The sequence below is a fragment of the Hetaerina americana genome, unplaced genomic scaffold, assembly GCF_022747635.1.
Source record: "Hetaerina americana unplaced genomic scaffold, ioHetAmer1.1.p SCAF_18, whole genome shotgun sequence".
NCBI lineage: Eukaryota > Metazoa > Arthropoda > Insecta > Odonata > Calopterygidae > Hetaerina > Hetaerina americana.
In genome coordinates, this window is record NW_027286741.1 from 4,004,131 (window position 1) to 4,026,031 (window position 21,901).

Here is a 21,901-nt window from a genome sequence, read left to right on the forward strand (position 1 = left end):
TAGAAATAGGCTTAACTACGTAACTAAGGCTAGTAAAGTGGATGCCAGTCTGATACCCTTAAGAAATAAACTGAAGTCCGAGTATAGGATGCTGCTCAGGAAAGCAAAAAATCACCATGTCAAACAAATTATTTCAAATTCTACCAATCAAACAAAAGCATTGTGGTCTGTAGGTTAATAATGAAAATTCCAGTAAAACGTCAGAGCCTGGAAAAAATAAATGCTTCTTAATAACAATTGATTGAAAAGAAATCAGCGATCCTCAAAATATGGCAAACGAATTCAATAATTTCTTCATAGATTTCATTGGCGAAACAACAGCACAGAAAAACATTCTAAATAATAGCATAGAAAAAGTAATTTACATTAGTGAATGAATTTACTTAAACCTCACCACAGAAAATGAAGTCAGAAATATAATCAAGAAACTAAAAAACAAAAAATCCAGTGGGCATGATGGCATGTCAAATTATCTAATAAAACTTTGTCAAGAATCCTTCACTTTACCTATTACCAATATAGCCAATGAATCGTTTCTAACTGGGCAATTTCCTGAAGAATTAAAAATAACCAAAGTTATTCCACTGCATAAAAAGGGAGCCAAAGACCAACTGAATAATTACAGGCCAATCCAATCACTAATTTCATGTATTTCAAAAATACGTGAAAAATTGATGGAAGAAAGACTATTAAAATTCCTCATAAAAAATTAAGTTCTTTCTTAGTCACAGCATGATTTCACAAAAAAATATGTGTAGAAACTGCATGCAGTGATGATGTTACTAAAATTGCCCAAGCTTTAAGAGATAAAAAGCATGTTATAGGGGCTAATATGGATCTATCAGAAGCCTTTGATTCTGTAAAATCTAGCATTCTTTTAACTAAACTAGGACATTATGGTATCAAGGGAGTAGCTCATCTCTGGCTTGTATCTTTTTTGGAAAATAGGAAACAGTATGTAGAGATTGTCGGAAAAAATGGTGCTACCTACAAATCAACATTGAAAACTCTAAAATATGGTGTTCCACAAGGTCCTGTATTAGGGCCTTTACTTTTCCTGGTGTATGTGAACGACATTGAAAAAGCCATAATCTCTCCAGATAATAATAACATGGGGCTCTATGCAGATGACATATGTCTAATAGCAGGTCATACGAAATCATCTCAATTAGAAATAGATATGTATGCTATGGTGAATTCAGTCGCTCAATGGCTGAATGTAAATAATTTACAACTAAATGCAAGAAAAAGTTTACTTGGTATTTAGTAATAGAGACCTTCAGCCAAATATTTCCATAGAAATAGAAAACCAATTGATATCCGAGTTAGAGCATACCACCTTATTGGGTTTAGAATTAGACCACAAGTTAAGCTGGAGGTTTCAAATGGAAAAATGTAGTGAAAAATATGTTCAGCCCTATTCCTTTTAAAAAATCTTGCCACCTATTGTTATACAGAAATATTAGTCCCAGTATACCATGGAATATTTGAGTCCATTGCTCGATATGGCATCGTCTGCTGGGGGAGCTCAGCACGTGGAAACATCAATAGAGTACTCACGCTTCCAAAATGGGCATTAAGGCTTATATTTAAACTAAATGCAAGAAGATCCTGCAGGGAGTACTTCAAATGTCACAAAATCATGACCATTCCCTGTATCTATATGTATAATGTGATTTTGTATGCCTGCGCCAAAACCCCTCCATGGTCAGAAATAGGGAAGTTCACGAGTACGACACCAGGGGTAAGGATAATTTTCATAATGGCCATTGCAGAGTAGCAGCACTACAAAAAACTCCAGAAGTTTCAGGAAGACTGCTGTTTAATCGACTTCCTGAAGAGTTAAAACGAATACTCCCCCAAGAAAATAAATTCAAAAAAATGTTGAAAAATTTCTTTTTAAATAATGTTTTTTATAGCATCCAAGAGTACAGAGAAAGAGCCAATGTAGGGAATTCTGTTTTTTAAATCTTTAATGCTTATACATTTCATGTACATTATTATTCCTATGAATTTGTCTACTACATCAATACCCTGCAAGCCACCGGAAAGGTGTGTGGCAGGGGGTGCAGCACCAGGAGGAAAGGGTAAGGGATGAGGGGGTTAGGGTTTTTCAAATGGATGGGGAAAGGTAAGGGGAACCTGCAAAAAAAAAAAAATATATATATATATATTTATATATATATGTATATATATATATATATATATATATATATATATATATATATATATATATATACATATATAAAATCGTATAACCCTGCGCAGTCGTTACCTTGTAGGTTAATACTTATTATGTCGAGCCGGCCCCTGGGGGATTTCGATTACAAGAATTCTGGTCTCTTATTGTTCTTGGAAAAAATGACCATTTAAACCTGTCTGTCTTGCAGTCAATCTCTCTAATCTTATATTCGTGATCACTCCGCCTGTAATACGTTGGGGTTCGTATTATGTTCTTGATGTCATCGGGAAAGGACCCATCTTTAAATGTTTTTAATAAGTTTAATCTATATTGTAAACGCCACTGTGTAAGGGAATCCCAGCCTAAATTTTCTAGCAAAGTAGTTACGCTACTGCGTTGGTCATAGCAATTTTTGACAAATCTAGCCCCCCTCCGCTGAACTCGATCCAATTCCGAAATTAAATTTATCTCTTGAGGATCCCATATACTGGCAGCATACTCTAGGTGGGGCCTGGCTAGGGCAAGAAAACATCGTTCCTTCACTTTTTCGTCACATTTACCCAGCACTCTTTTTACAAATCCCAATTTTTTATTAGCGCGACCGCATATTTCCCGTATGTGCTTTCCCCAGGACAGATCGTTAGTAATTGTTACACCCAAGTATTTAAAGGAATCTACCCTCGCGATTTCTGTTTGCTTCACTTTGTAACTAAATGGGGGGGTGTAACTCTTTTCCCAAAAATGTATTACTACGCATTTTTTCAAATTTAATTCCAATTGCCATGTATCGCACCAAGTCTGGATTGCATTTAGGTCGTTAGCTAACGTGACTCTGTCATCGCGACTTCGAAAGTCCCCATAAATCACCGCATCGTCAGCAAAAAGACGGAGCCTGCTATTAACCACGGCGCTGAGGTCATTTATGTAAATAAGAAACAAGAGGAGGCCTATGATACTTCCCTGTGGTACACCCGACGTGACCTTAACAGCATCGGATGATACACCGTCCAGGACGACTGTTTGAACACGATTTTTTAAAAATTGTCTTATCCAGCATATAACACTCCCGTGTATTCCATAACTTTCCAACTTCGCGAGTAACTTGCAATGAGGGACTTTATCAAAAGCTTTTTTAAAATCTAGAAATATCACATCAACTGGAATATTACTTTCACCGGAATGCATTATATCATGAACAAATAGTGGGAGTTGAGTTTCGCAGGATCTACCTCTACGGAACCCGTGTTGGTTATTAATCAATAAATCTTGGCTATCGAGGTACCTCATTATGGAACTAACAATGATGTGCTCAAAAATCTTACAGGAGATGGAGGTGAGCGATATTGGCCTATAATTACTGGGGTCCTCCCGGTCTCCATTTTTAAATATGGGTGTCACAGAAGCTATCTTCCAGCCGCTTGGCACGCTTTCTTCTGCTAAGGATTTCTTAAATATTATATTAAGATAAGGAGCAATTTCAGACGACAGTTCTTTATACACGCAAGCCGGTATCTCATCAGGTCCTGGAGATTTGTTGGGGTCAATATTTTTAAGGAGTAACTCTATTCCGCGGGTGGAAAAGTCGATAGCATGCATTGGCTGTAGAAATGTTTTCGGAAGGTTCTCTGGTATATTCGGGGAGCATTTGTTTAAAAACACTGTGGAAGAATGAGTTTAATATGTTGGCTTTATCTAAACTACTTGTTACTTTATCCTTTTTCGTTGTTCAATGAGTTTACGGTGGACTTTTTTCCCTGCACTTCCCTGACGTAGGACCAAAACATCTTTGGGTTACCGTTTAAATGTTCACCTAATTTTTTCCTTTTGAATTCCGCCAGCGCCTTCCAGAATGCCTTTTTGGCAGTGGACCTTGATGCTTGTAATTCTGTAAGGTTTCGTTGATTTTATCAGGGGAGGAATCTTTAACCGTGTTTTTCATTCTGGCATGGCACGCCCTTTGCCGTCTTAGTGATTTCCGTACTTCAGAGTTGTACCAACGGGGTTCCTTATTCTCTCTTATATATTTACTAGGTATGAATCTCTGTATTGCTGAACGTGTTATCGCAAGAAAATTATTCCAGGTATCCTCGACACTCCTAGTTTGTATGTATGTTAATGCTCCTATAAATGTAATTGAATCTTAATGAAGCCCATACAATTATGTATTGTTCTATGGCAAATAAATCTATCTATCTAACATCTTGGGTTGAGCTGAGGGTGCCCAGATAGGAGAAGGTGCCCGAGAATCGAACCAGGGCCCTCTATTCAACAGTCCAATTGTCTGTTGCCCTTGGTCTGCCACATCATCATAGTACAATGTATATGTAGTTATTATTATATGTCATCTACCAGTTAATGTGGGTTTTGGATGGACACAACTACCAAATAAATATTTTGTGACTCCTTTGCAAAACACAATCCAGCAACCAAGTCTACATCACGTCCCTCTTCATCTCTGAGTACTTCCTTCCTCCCGTCATTCCATCCAGCATCCGTATCTGTTCCTGCCCTTTCCTTGCGTGCCTAACATTCTCCCCTCAATTACAGTCTTCAACATCCCTCTGCCAATCGATATGCCCTTCATGCATTTTTCCTGCCTCCTTTGGATTTCTCCTAATAAACCCCTTTCCTCGCCCACCATACCTAATATTTCCTCATTTGTTTTCCTTTCAGTCTATTTCACCTTCTCCACACCCACATTTCAAAATCCTCCAATCTACGTCCACCCTCCTGCTTCAGTGACCACGTTTCTATGCCATATATAACAATGTCCATATCAAAGTTTTGATATGTCTTTTCTTAACAGCCTTACTCAATGTCCCTGTCATCAACTCCCTCCTCCTTGTGATAGCCTCTTTGCCTAACATAATTCTTTTCCTTACGTCCCACTTACTTTTGCCAATTTGGTCCAAAACAAATTCAGGATACGTAAACTGTTCCACTTGTCCCCCAATTTATGAACTCCTATTTTAATATTTAAATTAGCCTTTCCCTTTCTGGAAAATCACGTACCCTTAATTTTATTTATATTTATTTTCATTTCCTATCTATCTCACTGAATTAAACAAGTCACTCAGCAATGCTTACAACCCTTTGGCTGACTGACAAACTTAAGCTTGGTCACCAGCAAACCTAACTGATTTTACAAATTTCCCTCAGACTTTCATTCCTACCTCCAGTTCTTCCCTTAATGCCTCTTTAATCATTACCTCCACGTATACGTTTATTTATGAACTGCAAAATTACTAAGGGGTAGGAAAATTATCATGTGGGAATGGGGATGCCATCTTGATTAATTGGCTCCAATTCCTCCATCCAGGGGTGGGTCATCATTCTGCTTTGAATCACTAATGGGTGTCCTTTTGCACAGGCCAAAGAGGTGTCAATGGAGCAGCTGGTCTGCCAAGGGGAAACAAGAGAAGAGGAGATGCAGTGCATGTCCCACAAGATCGAAGAGATGCAGGCCCAGGTCAAAAGGTCAGGAGAACTTCAATGTTCCCATTTTCTCTTTACCAATGTTATACTAATCACATGTTCAATTATTTGTAGCATCGTATTGCCTTCATATACTCACATTATGCGCCTTTTTCTGGTTTTTATTTTATTTTCAGCAAATGTTCACCCCATTCTCAAGTAATGTTTATCCCGTTTGATTTTATTTATATTCATTTAAAAATCATATAAACTGTAGTCCTTAAATGCCTACAAATTCAAAAATGTTTTTACTGTGAGTTATAAAGTTCAATTTGTTCCACAATTTCCTGATTTTTTCTTGCTGATACACTTCTATGTAGCATTTTCTCTGTATAGCATTTTCTCAAATTCTGACTCCTCTTTCGCCAAACTCCGACTAAATCAAGATTTTGCTTAATAACTTGCAAAAAGATGCAAAACTTAAAATTTTGTTGTATATAACCGCTGTATTTTACTTCCATGCTAATAATATTTCATTCTTCCACTTTGTCCATTCGAGATACCACATTCTTCTGCAAGTTAGCTGACAGTCAAGCATCATTTAGCACAAATGAGTTCTACCACTTTCTTGATGAGTTGGTCATCAGTTGACATTAATGGCCTTCCCGAATGCTTGTTCTCTTCCCCTAATTAGCTTGAACAGGGTAAACCACTCATTACATGTGCTATGTTTCATGGCATCTTCACTATAAGCGCTGATAATCTACTCAAAAGTATCTGGGAAGGATTTGCTGAGTTTCATGCAGAATTTCAAAGAACAACGCTGCTCCTTCTATGAGCTCAATTCCATGGATCTGATTTTTCACCATACTCCCCAACAAACTCACTTTCACATAAACAGCTATAACTAATCAATAAACCAAGTTATCAACAAAGTGGTTAAAGAAAGAAAATTGGGAAGTTTTAGCTGACACGACACAACAAGGTGGATTGAAAACCAACCAACTGGAGGTGCACTATTCAAAGAGTTTTGGAACTTTTTGGACAGACCTTGTAAATGTTCATTCATTGTAGAATCCCAGAAATTCATCATCACTGCAGCTTAATCATTTCGACAGCTATTTTCACTGGGTTGTCACTTTCTTCTTATACAGTGTTATCCTCACTTCCATCTAGTGCATAGCTAATTTCACATAAAAAACATTGTGAAGATCTCACTTTTATTTTTCTGCCTGGACTTTTTCAACCAATCACAAACACTATAAATGGACGGCCATTTCATTCTTCCCGTTGGTGTGACATCATGAGTTGGTACTTCATAACCTTTCATTCAAACTGCTTAAAACAGAAAGTTGAAACTCCTGTTACTTGTCAACCTAATCTCCATGCAGAGGCACACATTTTACATAACATAGATGCCATGATCCCAGGGCCACTGCTTTTGGTGCTTTTGTTGAGAATGAGTCCCTCTTGCCAGTTGGAAAAGTCATCTGGGGCATGGCGGAGTCTTCTTTGGTTAATTGTCACATGACAATCGCCCTTATTTGGCCTGTTATTCACGTAAACACATTTTTCAGATCCGTGTCATCATTGCTGCATGTCTCTCTCAATTGACTCATCAATTTCAATGTGTATTTAACCACTCAACTGCAGAAAACAGACGATTACATGCTTTGGCATACCACATGATGTCATTCTGAGTAATGAATATGCTTCACTCCAGCTACGTGAACCTTGTGCACTGTATGTTGCAGCCATCTGAGACTCATATTCTTTAAGAGTGCCCATGCCCATCAACCACATCTAATATCATTCCCAGGCTGGTAAGATAACATTGGGTGACATCAGAACTCGAACACACCTTGTATGCCACCAATTCAACAATTTGAGGTGTGAAATATTTTTCAATGAGACTTGATTTGCTGGGGTTTTGATCAATTCACTTCAAAATTCATAGCAATGAAGCTTCACTCACTCGTACTGATAACATTTCTGCTCCAAGTGTCCTTGTTATTACTAATTTATTTGGTACCCACTGCCTCTCTTTTTAACTTGAGTGTGTCCTGTTTATCTTTCAAATTTTTGGCGTAATATTTCTTTTTCACTATCAATGATTTCAATAAGTATTGTTGATATTTCAAATGAAGTAAAGGATAGAGACATTAAAACGTAATTGCTGTAATGATGTAGCACCTAAATCACTGGGAGCAGAAAGTGAATATCTTGTATATGAAAATAGTATATTGTTTGATATTCACAATTGCAGACTGGTTTCTTTCTTGATTATGTAAATATGTCATTTTGTCATCCTTATTTATAAAATGTTGCCTGGGCTAATGTCCAAAATATTAATTTGAAACTCCAAAGGATGCTCGTATTAGATGTTAATATACTGAATTTTTTCCAATAGATTCCTTTGTATTGGCACGTACATTGTGCTTCAAACTTTCTTTTGTTTTAATTTTTAAAATAAATTGAATTGTCCTGTATTTGTTTGCAAGTGTAATCGATCAGAAAATATAAATGAATCCCATATGTGTCATGCATGCTCTTCTAGACTTCAAGAAATTGAGCGGGAGGTGACAGAGTGCCAGCGGCAGACCCTGGAAGACCACGAGGCCCTGGCGACCCTCCAGGGGAACCTTGTGCAGGAGAAGACTAAACGACAGATTTTCCACAATATACTGAATCAGGTGGAAGGTGCATTGACCAAAATTGGTGTGGAGGCACCGTGGAACCTGGAGGATGTTGACGTGGGGGTATCCTTGGACCCTGACCTTCTGGTCGAGAGGTACATAGAGGCATCATTCTCCCTCTGTTCTGGATTCCCTTGACTTCAGGAGCCAGTTGTCGAAGTTAACACGTGAGGCATGGATTGTTAATGGCCGTGCCTGTGCTCCTGCCGTGTAATATGATGCTTTAGTAACTGGCCAAGAGGCTATTCTTAGTAATAAGCCAGTCTAGGTCATGTCTGGTCTGTGGCATGGTCACTTGGGTTTTCTGCAGAATTTTATTTCCCAAATCATAATTCCTTTTTCCTTGGTTACCTCAACGGACCATAAATATGTACAATGGAGTCGACCATGGGCACATTTCCTTAAAATTTGGAGTTTTGAGTGGATGCAGAGTACCACAAAAATATGTTTGATCTTCATAGTTATATAGTCATATATATATAATTGGAAATTTTTATTTTTCACTTCCTTAGTTTACCCTCCTGTTGAACTGGTTTGCTGCCATTGGAATGGTATCTACATATTATACCTAGTCAAATAGTATGTCCAGATTTTATTTCCAAGCAATGAGATCAATGACGTCTGCTCAAAAAGTTCTCAAGCTTTTTTATCTCAAAACAATGCTTCTCTAACAAAGTATTTGACAAGGTCAGCTTCAAAGTAGTCTCCTCCCCAACGTGTACACTTATCCAAACGGTGTTACAGTCCAGAATTCTCATAAGGTCATCCGTTGAATTTTTCTCTATCTCTGGAATGATGGCAAATCTTTTTCCTTTGAGCTGGGTTTTTAGTTTGGGGAACAGGAAAAGGTCACAAGGGGGCAGGTCTGGTGAGTAGGGTGGGTGGGGAAGCACAGCGTTCTTGTTTTTGGCTGTAAACTCAATGAGTTCTGAGAGATGAGTGAAACAGTCCATTTTGAAGGTACAAGTTAACTCCTTCAAAGTTCGGGCCGTTTTCGCCTGATGATCTCACCTAGGTGTTTCATAACCTCCATGTAGTACTCCATGTTGACTGTCTGGCCTTTAGGTTGGCATTTGTGTTGCACGGCTCCCTTTGCATTGGAAAAAACAGCATCACCTTGACATTCAAGTGAACTTGTCTCTCTATTCGTGGGTGGGGGGATGATTCACCAATCAATTTGTAGAATTTCACGGAGAATATTACCGTGCAATGCTGCTCCTTTAAAGAGCACATTTCTGCGGCTCCAATTTTTTGCCGCACTCCACGAACACCCCTTCACATAACCAGCCACAGCTAATCAATAAAACAATATATTTACAAAGTGATTGAAGTCAGTTATGCTGGAAGTTAATGCAGACACAACGCCTCCAAGTGGATTAAAAAAATAAACAACTTGAGGTACACTATTCAAAAAGTCCGGGAACTTATTGGACAGACCTTTTACTTTGCGGAATTCAATCTTTTTTATCCCAGTTGAATTGTTACAATTGTTTTGGTTCCTATTGTGTAATAATCCTCTTATGCCTCTTCCTTCATTATCCTGCAAATCATGAAAATGAAAAAGTTTTCAGTTATTATGTCTTGTATAATAGCTCACGGTGAGAGTCAACGAACATAGTATTCACTTTAAAATTGGCAGTGAACTGATTACCAGGAGGGTCTGAGGTCTAGCGTGATATTTCATATTCTTGGGATTTTGAAATATCCAGGCTCATCAAAAAGATGAGGAAAATTTCCAGCAGTTTCCTAAGTAGCCAAGTTATATGCTATAATGCCATTTTACTTGCCTGTTATAATTCATGGCAAATTGATCTGGGAACTACATATGCAATTCATTTTTTAAATTTTATATGGGAAAAAAGGCACTTGCTACTGCTTGTATTTAATAAGAAATACAAAAATGCTTGCCTTACTGTGGGTCGAAATCAGCCAACTGGACTTCCACCCACCAACATAAGCCCAAGAAATCGGCACACTTACTCTCTTTGAAGCAGATATTGGAATTATTTTTGAATAAAAAATTACCTTTGGATTGAAATCAAGAGATTGTACTCTTTTAAGTTTTTGATGGTGCTCATGTGACGGATGGTGGGTTGGCGCATGTTATTCATGCTTTTTACACCACCAATGCTATCACATTGAAACTAGTAATTGGTCACTCTATAAACTGCAGAGTGACTTTGACGTGGATTTGCCATTTTAATGTTTTTATGAATTATTTTTTGGCCTGGAACAACTTCAAAAAGAAAATTCCCTTGACAATGCTTGGGAAAAGTAGTAGAGGGACCCGAGAATGGTGTGATGTCAAGGTTAATGGGAAATGCATTACAATATGCACTAAAGGATCTGTCTTTTTTTATTCTGCTCATGCCTTGTTCTACTTATTTTACATGCAGTTTAAATGTTTCTGCAGTTACAAAAGTTGTTGGTATTTCTTAGCAATTACAAATACCTTAGTTGTAACTAAAAGTGAGTTGTGCTGAATGAATATAACACTAAGGAACTTCTCCATTTGTGCTTCCGAGCAGAATCAAGAGCAGTGTGGAGGTGCAGCGGACTGTGAAGGAGTCAGCGCCAGGCATGGAGATCACAGATGAGGTGACTGATGATGGTAATCCCTGCACAGAGCATCATCCTAATGGAGTGCAGAAGGTTGGGAGTTGCTCAACTGGAGACGCACTCTCCGTGGGGGCAGCAGACGCAAGGCTGAGAGTGAGAGCGTTAGAGGAGGAGGTGAGTGAGCCTCTTCTTGAGGCTGGCAGCCTGTCCACCAGTCAGGGAAATAGGCATTATGCATGGGAAAAAGAGGTGGGAAAATTACAGTGACTTTCCAGTCCTTCAGTGGAACCTCATAATGTGATAATAATCATTTAGCTTGCTGTTGTGGAATTGACACTTAAAAGCTTGTGGAGTTTCTAATTGGTAAACAAGCAGGGGTTTGATTTTTAAATCCCTGCTCTTATTGGTGCAAAATAACAGTGTGAGATGGCATTTCATAGCCTCATGGTTGGGCAATGCATTCTCATTTTTCTTTGGGGCCAAAATTAAAACCATGCCCAAAAAATTATTAAACTAGGCACAAAAATATCATTACTAATTAGTTTGAACCAAATTAAGAAAACTGTCTGACCACTAGCAATGCTTGCAGAAATAGTGCTAGATACAAACTGCAGTTCCAGGCATGCAATGAATCCGGGAATTCCACTCTCCTCGTCTTGGATTATGGGAAAATTTGCTTGTTAACCGAGTCGTTTTCGGGGACAATATTTTTGCTTGTAATGCCATGTACTCACTGTGCAAGGTGCTCGTTAAGCGAGATTCCAATATGTTATGGTTTTTATTTTGGTTAAAAATCTTATTCCTAAAACTGTGATATCTCAATATACATCTGTTCTATGTTGGTTTCTAATTATAATAACCTTTTTGTTCTGTTGGTCAAGTACATGACATAGGACATGGTCAGCAGGGTAAGGAAAATAAATAAAATAGTAATAATACATAAAAACATTACTACATTGAATGCAGCATCACACACAAAAAATCATTCTAATGAATTCATCTATACTGTAGTAACTCTTGAGGAGTAATAACTTCTTAACTTCAATTTCACAGGCAATCACAGTGGACTCATTTTTTGTGCTCATTGGTAGTTTTTTATGAATAAATGAGGCAGCCTGAAGTGGGCGTTTCTTCAATATACCTGTAGTGAGTGGTTGATTTTTCAGGTGCACATTCTCCCTTCCACATGTCAACTGATCATGCACAGTGGAATTTGTTGAAAACAAACATCGATTCTTTCTTACAAGTAAAGAGCAGTGAAGGATGTGTATGTATGGCCATGTCATTAAGTTCAGTTCCTCAAATGGGGCCTTCCTGGGGTTCTCATGGGGCCTTCACCATTGCTTTTACTTACCTTTTTTTGCATAGAAAACACCTTCATTGCTGCATTAGAGCTCCCCCAAAAGAAAACTCCATAGATGAAGTAGGAATGAATTATGGCATTGTATACCAGTTTCAAAGTCTCAAGTGAGGTAGTTGGGGCAAGTTTCCCGATCATGTATACCGCAGTGACCATTTTATTGATTATTTCATCAGCATGAAAATACCAGTCAATATTTTCACTTGGAGATAACTGCAAAAATTTTGTGGAACTGGACCGGTGAATAGATTTATGTGAATCTGCTCTAAGAAGAGGACTTAAAATAGGTGGATTAATTTTGGTATGAAATTGTAGAAAACATGTTTTATTCTCATTCAATAGCAAGTTGTTTGACCCACACCAATTGTACAAGTTTGTTGATGTATGACGAGCAGAAGTATTAGCATCGGTTACATTTTCTCCCATGCTTAATGTAGATTTATCATCAGTATATAATATTACTTCACTATTGGGTAAATAAGTGTGAAGGTCATTTACGAATATAATGAATAACATTTGACCTAATACTGAGCCTTGAGGTGCTTCACAATTTGTTTTAACTAGGCTGGTCCTAAAAATGCTGGCACCAGACTTGTTTGAGGTTTATCTGAACCGTTTGTTCATGATTTGAGGGGCAAGATCTGATCCACGATGAAGCAATGACATTAATTCCAATGCTAATTAATATGGAGTAAAGTATGTTGTGATCTGAGAGAAGAGCGGGCTGCTCTCTACGCTTTACGAAGAAATGTGGACATCACCATCTTGCCGGCGGACAAAGGAAATGCTACGATACTGATGAAAACCGAAGACTACCACCTAAAAATCCGGGAGGTTCTCTCAGATGAAGCCTACCGGAATCTGCCCCGCGACCCCACTGACGCCATTACGAGGAAGACTACCGCTCTGATGAAGATTTCTGGCCTGCCTACTGAGACTATCAGGAAACTGCAACCTCCAGCCCCCGCTCCCCCCAGGATGTACGGACTACCGAAAGTGCACAAGGAGGGCACACCATTACGTCCGATTGTGAGTGCCATAGGGTCACCCACCTACAACCTGGCCAAGCACCTAACAGGCATCCTTGCGCCGTTCGTGGGATCATGTGAGCACCATGTTAAAAACTCAGCGGAATTCGTTAAAACCTTAGAGGGCATTCAATTAGAGACAAACGACATTATGGTCAGCTTCGACGTAGTGTCTCTATTTACCCGAGTCCCGCTTGCTGACACCTTGCTTCTCCTTGAAAGAAGATTCGACAGCCGGACCGTTAAACTTTTCCACCACGTCTTAACATCTACGTATTTCCTTTATGACGGGAAGTTTTACGAGCAGACAGACGGAGTAGCCATGGGATCCCCGCTGTCTCCGGCCATCGCTAATTTCTTCATGGAGGATTTCGAAGAAAAGGCACTGAACTCAGCTCCGATGCGACCAAAGTGTTTCTTCAGATACGTGGACGACACGTTTATAATTTGGCCCCATGGACTTAACACCTTGAACGCCTTCCTAGAGCATATGAACAACCAGCATCCGAACATCCGCTTCACCATGGAGATAGAGAAAAACCATCGCCTCCCGTTCCTTGACATATTAATCCACCGAAAAAGAGACGGAAGGCTGGGGCATAGTGTTTATCGCAAACCCACCCACCCTGATCTCTATCTCAACGGTAACAGCCACCACCATCCTGCTCAGCGCGATGCTGTCTTGTCTTCGCTGATCCACGGGGTCAAGGCGGTAGCCGACAAGGAGAGCTGACTGGCTGAAATCAAGCATCTTAAGAAGACGTTCCTTCAGAACGGATATGGTGAGGGGCAAATCCTCCTGGCCCTCAGAAGGGCCGAAGAGGAAGGCAGAAGACGAGTAAAGAGGACGGACGAGAAACCGCTCGCCACAGCCTGCCTGCCGTATGTCTCCACCGTCTCTGGAAAAATATCCAGAATACTCAGGAGATTCAACATCGCCACTATTCACGTACCACCAGCCAAAATAAGGCACCTGCTGGTCAACGTGAAGGACCCGATAGGCCTCAAGACTCCCAGGGTTTACCAAATTCCGTGTGAGTGCGGCGAGGTCTACGTTGGAGAAACAGGCGGCACGATTGAAACCCGCCTGAAGGAGCATAAAAGACACCTGAGACGGGCACAGCTGGAAAAATCGGCCATCGCCGAACACAGCGTCGGCCGAGACCACGCCATCAACTGGGACGAGGCGAAATTACTTTGCCGCGCGCGTGGCTACTGGGATCGGCTGGCAGAGGAGGCCATCGAGATCCGCCTTCAAAAGAAAAATTTCAATAGCGATTCAGGTTTTCATTTGAGCAATACCTGGAAACCTATTCTGAAATGCATCAGGGAAACAAGGCAGAACGCTCGGCCAATCACGAGGCGCCCCGACAGTGGTGGGTCTGGGGACCAATCAGATGACACCTGAGCCGTGGAGGCGGGTATATATATTGGACACTTTTTGGCGGAACGGCAATCAGCCCTGATGACGATGACCGAGTCGGGAATCGAAACGTCGGCAGCTATGGAGTTATTGACCCGGTGGAAGACCCGAGAAGAATTCACCCAACATATGTTGTCAAATGCTTTAGATAAGCCAAAAAAAATTCCAATTATTTTTTTTATTAGAGTCCCCAGATGATTTTATTAATTAGTTGAAAGGTGGCCGTTATGGTTTATTTTACCTTTATAAAGCCATGTTGGGAAAAATGCAGAAGTTTGAAGTGGCTGAAATAGTGAACTGCTCGAATTTAAAATAGCTTTTCAAAAATCATAAAGAGGACAGAAATGATTGTAATTGGCGTATAATGTTCTGATTCACTGTATGATCCTTTTTATGGATAGGGATTATCAAATAGGTTTTAAGTGCAGTGGTAAAATGACCTTTGGAGAGAGACAGGTTAAAAATATCAGAGGGAGGGTGAGAGATAATTTTGGCTGCCCGTGCAATGATTGGCATAGGTATCCCATCATACCTCACAGACCATTTATCTTCAAAAGTGGTTATGATTTTTTCAACTTCTTCTGATGGAGTCTGATGGTGTGAGAAGTATTGATTTTGGACAGATTTTCAAATTGTGAATCAGTAGACTACTACTTTTCCCAAGTTGACAAAATTTTCTTTTGAAGTAGCAATATGAACAGGTTTTGATACTGTAATATTATATAAGTTTGTAAAAGGAGATTTTTTTTGGCTCACATTACTGCTTGTTTGTTGCTTAATAACGTTCCATGCAGCTTACCCATAATGGCATGTGATGAGAATTCTGATATAACGAATTATGCCCAAGGTACAGTTTGTTTTCCAATGATTTACGGGTGAAATAAGTCAAAGCAGGGTCTAGGCATTGCACACACAGACATTGTTCCATAAAATGGTAATTCAATGTCTAAGTAAATGTTGAAATGCAGATATTTCAAAGATTAAAAACCATTTCCCTGGAGTAAAATTACCAATGTATCTTTGCTCTAAATTTTTATTCAGTACAACTAGTTTTGATGCATTGGCGTCATTCTCCGGTACAAAGTTACCTGTACAGGTCAGTTATATGTATATGGTGGAGGTGACGAGGGGGGAAGAGGTGGCAGGCATTGGTTGAAGTTGGTGTGGGTGGTTGAGGGAGGCAGGGGCGGTGGAGATAAGGGGAAGGTAAGGACGGAGGAGAATGGAGGTGGTCTGGAGGTATTTTCTTAATGAGAGAGAGGTTGTGATCAGTGGGGAATATCTTTGAAAAGCAATTGAATTAAGGATATGCCGTTTTTTCTACTTCTCTTCTTATCTCCAGCTCTTCCAGTATGTCCATATAGTGGAAAGATACATTGGTAATTTTACTTCAGTGATAATGGATTTCCACAAAGTTAAGCCTGAAAAAATTAAGTATAAAAATCATTTGCCTTGACTGGGATTCGAACGCGGATCCTTCAATGTCTGTCTGAGTGCTTAAGCCAGTTAAGCTACAGTGGCATCCTATTACACTTCTTCAAGGTCTAGGCGAATGATTATTTACTCTTTGAAAAGTCTGCATTTTAATGTATATTAGCGGATGACTCAGTGAAAGGGAACTCTCTGGGCGTCTCACAATAAGATTATACTGCTCTTATTCCTGCATGTATTGTGCAACTTAAAATCAATGAAGTTAAAGATACATGTTGCCATGAAGTCTCTTGTGGTAGGCCATTTGCCGAGACTAGCCAAGAATTAATGTAAGTCTCATCTGAATTTGATTCTTTCAATGCAGACCTGTGAGTTCCAGCAGGTTGGTTGAAGAAAGTTATGCCTGCCACTGAACTCTTACGTTTCAGTGTTTCCTTTAGTGCAGCTGGAATACATTTCTTCCCAGCTCACTGAATGTGCTATTTATGTTGTGAAAAAGACAGATGTCATCATCCGTTGGTCCTGGTTTTACTGTACTCAAAACAATGAGAACAACTTAATTTCCTTGTGCTGAGGGAAAGTGTGTGGGGGTAAAGATTGGCAAGTCGAGGGCATTGCAAAGTGAAGCCTGTGGGATTATCGCAGAGTCACTCACTCTTGGAGCTTTCTTTGAAAATGCCCTCGTCTTGCTTTTGCCTGTGTGGTGGGGGGGGGAACCCTCCCACCTCTCCTGCGTCCATTCGTTTGGTCGAGTGGGTTGCATGTGCTGAGCGTGGCTCCCTCTTCTAGGTGTGCAGTCTGCAGCAGGAGTTGAGAGCCCTGAGAGAGGAGCGCGAGAGGGAGGCTGCACGAGTGGTGGCCGGGATGACCCAGGAGGTGGAAATTGAAACCCTCCACTCGCGGATTCAGAGTCTGACCGACCAGCACACCGCACTCCATCTGGCCAACTCACAGCTGGTCGCCGAGAAGGATGAGGTGATGATCCTCTTTGCACATTTGAATAGGTTGCCAGAGATGGATTTGATTGCAAGGGTCATTGGAAGATGTGTCATTGTTGGTGAAGGCAACCTAGCTGTGTGAAAAATAATCAAAAAATCACCCTAAGTTTACAGCTTTGTTGGGGGGGGGGGGGGGAACAACCCCTAGATACCCCTTGGCTGGGGTCAGACCCTAAATGTTCCTATGTTTGAATTCTTTTCACCAACCTATTTATTGCTCCTGGAATGAAATTTCATATAATTCTTACATAAGCAGAGCTTTTTTCGGTAATATGTTGTGAATTCATTATTACGTACACATGATTTAATACCCAATAGAATAACTTGATTTTGTTGTGAATGTCATAACAATGTCAACATATATCATCTGACGTTGGTAAAAAACCATATACAGACAATGAGACGTCAAGAATTCACCATATTTGCCCATCCATAAAATATTATGGGTGTGAAGTCATAGTGGTTGAAATGTAAAAACAAAGATAAGTCTAAAAGTTTCCTTTTTGTCAAATGATTGGCCACCTTTTTTGTCAATTGCAAGCTCCATCCCCATATTGTCAATATATTTCTGTTGGTGCAATTCAACATTCCTTTGCAATGCAAGCATAGGGGTAAAATATGAGCTTCAAAGGAAGAAGTGGCCTTGTACATCGTGTTGGATGATGTGTTTCAGAGGTTCCCCCTCCCAAGGGGTGTTCCCCTTTCCAAGGGATGTTCTCCTTTTCATACCCTAGGGTTGGATGAAATCTGGAATTGGAAAATGTTGATTGGGAGTGGATTCAGCTCTCCTGTTTGTGCATCCCTCCTCAGCAGTAGCTCACCATTTGTCAACAAAGAAACAAAGTGTAAAGAGTGTGTATAAAATGTATTGGGAACAATTTTTCCCTGACGTGACTGTACATAGCAGCACACTCACACTATGCAGGCTTGGTAGTGGAGAGTTTGACCTTCAACATGCACCAAGCGCCAATCGCTTGTGATAATTCATTCAGGCTAGATAGTGTTTTTAGTGTAACCCTGTGGAATGACTCAGTGCTAGTGCAAAATGCAGTGAACGATGGAACAGCAGTAAGCCGTGATATTTTGTGTTCGACTGGGGAAATCAGGTACAGAGGTATCGGGAATGATTCGCCAAGAATTTAAGGATGAAAGCATATCACAAACTGCAGTTTTTAAGTGACACAAGCCCATCAAAGATGGCCGAGAGAGTTTGGAGAACAATCCCTATGCTGGATGGCCATCGATGTCAAGAACTGACGACAACGTAACGTGTGCATGAAGTGCTAAATTCAGGCCGTCGGTTGTTAAGTGTGCGCATGATCGCAGATGGCATTATTAGCATTGATAAGATGACAGTGCATACCATTATCACCAAACATTTGGCAATGTGAAAGATCTGTGCTAAACTCTTCTTGAAGGTTTTGGCTGATGACCAAGAGCAGAGTTGAGTGTCTCTGCTGGCGAAGACCTTCTGTAACATCATTGCGATGATTCCCCAACCCCCTTACGGTCCCAACTTGGCACCAACAGGCTATTTTCTATTCCCTATGAAAGTGAAATCATCCCTCAAAGAATGCCACCATGGGCCCCTAAGTGCCGTCATGGAAGCATGCATGGGTGTCTTCAAGGACCTTCCTGAATCCGCCTAGCGGGAAGCCTTAGAGTTGTAGAAAAGCTGCTGGCAAAAGTCTGTTGATGCTCATGTGATGAACTTCAAAGAATTTTGAGGCATTGTAGCAGTATCTGAAATAAATCTATTTTCCAAAACTTTTCCCGGTAACCTTAATACAAACCTTGTAGTTTCCAGACTGGGCGCAGGTAGTTGATGGTACTTGTAATGCATCTAGTTTAGGAGCTGATGAAAGCAGATAGTGCTTACTTGTTGATCCTGGTTAATTGATACCCATTGTATAATTAAAGTGGTCTTTGCATGGTTTTTCAGCCTCTTTTCTGGTTTGTTCACCCATAGGAGAGGTATTCTTTTGGGAGACTGCCATGTGGGTGGAAAAAGATCACACAGATGTCGGAGCACTCTCTCCGCGGCTCTTTCATGAAGTTGGTCATTTGGTACAGGTTGGGTTCCTGGAGGGAAATCTTTCAGTATATTTTTTAACTTCAGCTAAGTTTTATAATTAATAAAAAAAGGAAAATGTTAATTGCTTAACATGATAATTGCCCCTTTCTTTGTAATTTTTTGTAGCTGTTTCGTGAGTTGGAGAGAGAGCAGAGCATGCGCAAGCTGTTGTTACAGTCTCAGGAGAAGCTTGATTGTCTGCACAATGACCTCACGTCCGACTATGAGCATGTGGCGAGGGAGAGAGATATTGCCCGGGCCGAGGCGCGTGGTGCTAAGGTGGATGCAGAGGCATGCAGCAAGGCGCTGCTCCAGCTGAAGGAGGCCCTGCAAGCTGAGCAGGGGGCCATGCACACGACAACGTCTTCGCTTGCCAACCTGCGTGACGAGCACTCGAGGCTCAAGGCAAAGACCCCATCACCATGATCATCCTATGCCTATGCTCTTTACCCTCCCTCCGGGGACACTCCCCTAGTTCCATACCTATTTAGTAAATTGTGACTTGCCAGTACTTATTCGCACACAGTCAGCCCCAATATTAGTACAATTTGGATGTGGTATCAACTCTTTTTAGTTCTTGCTGGAAAGCTCAAATACAGTATTGCGAAACAGCGAATCATGTCAAATCTAGATTATATTCCAATACAGTCTCTTCAAAGTGCTTATGGTATTGAGTTCACGTTATTACCAATAGTGATTTAGAGTCGCTTATTAGCAAATTACTTTGACTTTTTAGGTTGGTATAAAGGTCACTCTTGGTAGTTTAGATCTAAGATAAAGATATCCACTGGAAAAGCATTAGTAATAATTAATTATGTATTTTTATGATCCTGCAAGTTTTTCATAGCATTGTCTTGTTGTAGTAATATGTATAAAATATCTTTGTTGGTTGATCTTGTCGCTCTGCATTGATATCACATGTTTTCAGGAATGCGTTGCACATGGGAGTCAGAAGCCACCTACATTTCATCTGCTCTTGTAAAGAATGGCAATATTGGGGGGTTAGTGTATCTTGAGTTGGAAATTCACGAGGAAAATATGGACAAATCCAGGAAAAAAGAGACAAAACTCTGCCAGCTTTTTCTATCAGCCCTGATTAATAGATACCTTAATTTACCCTGTATTATGCATTCTTCTGGTGAAATTTCTTGGTATTGTTTCAGTAAAAGTTAAATTAGCTGTTTGGTGGTCCCCTTTTATTTGACATGTTTGCTGAGCAGTTTGTGCAATGGTTTCTTCTTCTCTTTTCATGTAGGAAGACTTCAGGTGGGTCTATAGTGTGGCTGAGAAGCAGAAGGCGGAGATAAAAGCCCTTAAGCTGAAGCAGAGGGCATTTGTCAATCTGCATCATGTAATTCCGAGGTCAATGGATGGCCAGGCAAGTGTGATGGAGCTGGCCCTGGAGAGGCCAGAGGGAGGATCCAGCGAGACGCCGACTCTTGATGAAAGGGCCAGGCTTGAAGCAGAGGTCGTGGTATGCATTTTGCTTCTCTAAAGATTAGTGACGGCTGTCAGAAATTTGACGTGACGATGTGCCATCAACTTGGATTATTGTTTTCAGTGCCTCTCCTTGATTATTGAATTTCATTTGGGGAGCTTTCATATGCTGCAGGGTCTGGACATTTTCGAACACTGGAAATATGAAATTATTTTAACACAAATTTGTAATGTATTTATGACAATTTTTTGAATTTAACATTCAAATAATTAGGAAAACTTCTTGTAGTGCTCGTAGACTGCTTGCTGGCTGGTAGCATTTTGACAGAAAGCAAATACTTCTTCATCACAATTCATTTCTATACATACACTAGCGAGTACATAAAAATATGTGAACTAGAGGCATGTTTTATAAAGAGAGTCATGCATTTTTTAAATTTGTGTGCTTTATTGTACACAAAATTTAAAAATTTTAAATTGATTATATTGTTAGCTTTTTGTGTAATGTAAGTTTTATTCATGAAGTAAAAAAATTCTTTATATCACTCCACCAATTTTAAATACTGCTCTATGAACGATTAATGAGGTACTTGCTGAGTTGAAAAAATATTTTGTAAATTAATAATTTGTGTTCCAAGATTTGGAAATATTATTAAATTTGATTGCCTTTCCTTTCCTCGGATCTCCCTGACCCATTTCCGTGGCTTTTGTGAAGTGAGTTGAATGAGGGGTTTGTTCTTGCCTGAGATTTTCTTGCATGCGTTGCATATTGGGGGGGTGGACATTCTGCTATTCTCTGAGAGCCGATCAATATTCTTCCTCCTTCTTGTGCCGTCTTCATGTGCAGATGCTGCGGGACATGAATGCTCAGCTCATTGAAGAGAGGCGGTCACTCATGAGCCACGCCAGTAAGCTGTTGAATGAGTGCCATGGGCTGTTCTCTCACTCCCTTGAAGACAAGCAACACTTCCACCAAGAAGAGAGGGCCTTCATGTGAGTACGCACTCTGTTGTTGTCTTGAGTCTTCCACTCCCCCCTACTACCCCAACTCTCGCAGTTGTATCCCTGCAATAGAATTGAACTGCACAATGGGGTCTCAAAGGTGTGATGCTGTTTGTATGTTGGAGAAGGGGTTAATCCTGTGCAGTTTTTTTCTTAACTCCTGGGGCCAAGAATTTGCATTCCTTTTTAATTCTATGTATAATATTCCTATTTCCTAGAGCAATCATTCAATCACAGGGGGCCCTGTCTAAGGTGACCTCTGCCAGTTTAAAGAAAAATGGTCTTAAGGGCATCGGG

The 21,901-nt window shown here is 40.2% G+C and overlaps 1 protein-coding gene across 1 annotated transcript in view; it reads left to right on the forward strand.

The window, feature by feature from the left end:
- Positions 1 to 21,901, forward strand: part of LOC139687246 (girdin-like) — a 176,818-nt gene that overhangs the window by 45,303 nt on the left and 109,614 nt on the right. The window contains exons 13-19 of the mRNA XM_071584380.1: positions 5,553 to 5,659; positions 8,154 to 8,387; positions 10,821 to 11,025; positions 16,883 to 17,068; positions 19,292 to 19,570; positions 20,421 to 20,639; positions 21,450 to 21,595. Of these exons, the coding sequence (XP_071440481.1) occupies positions 5,553 to 5,659; positions 8,154 to 8,387; positions 10,821 to 11,025; positions 16,883 to 17,068; positions 19,292 to 19,570; positions 20,421 to 20,639; positions 21,450 to 21,595 (1,376 nt within the window). The remainder of the gene's footprint in view (positions 1 to 5,552; positions 5,660 to 8,153; positions 8,388 to 10,820; positions 11,026 to 16,882; positions 17,069 to 19,291; positions 19,571 to 20,420; positions 20,640 to 21,449; positions 21,596 to 21,901) is intronic.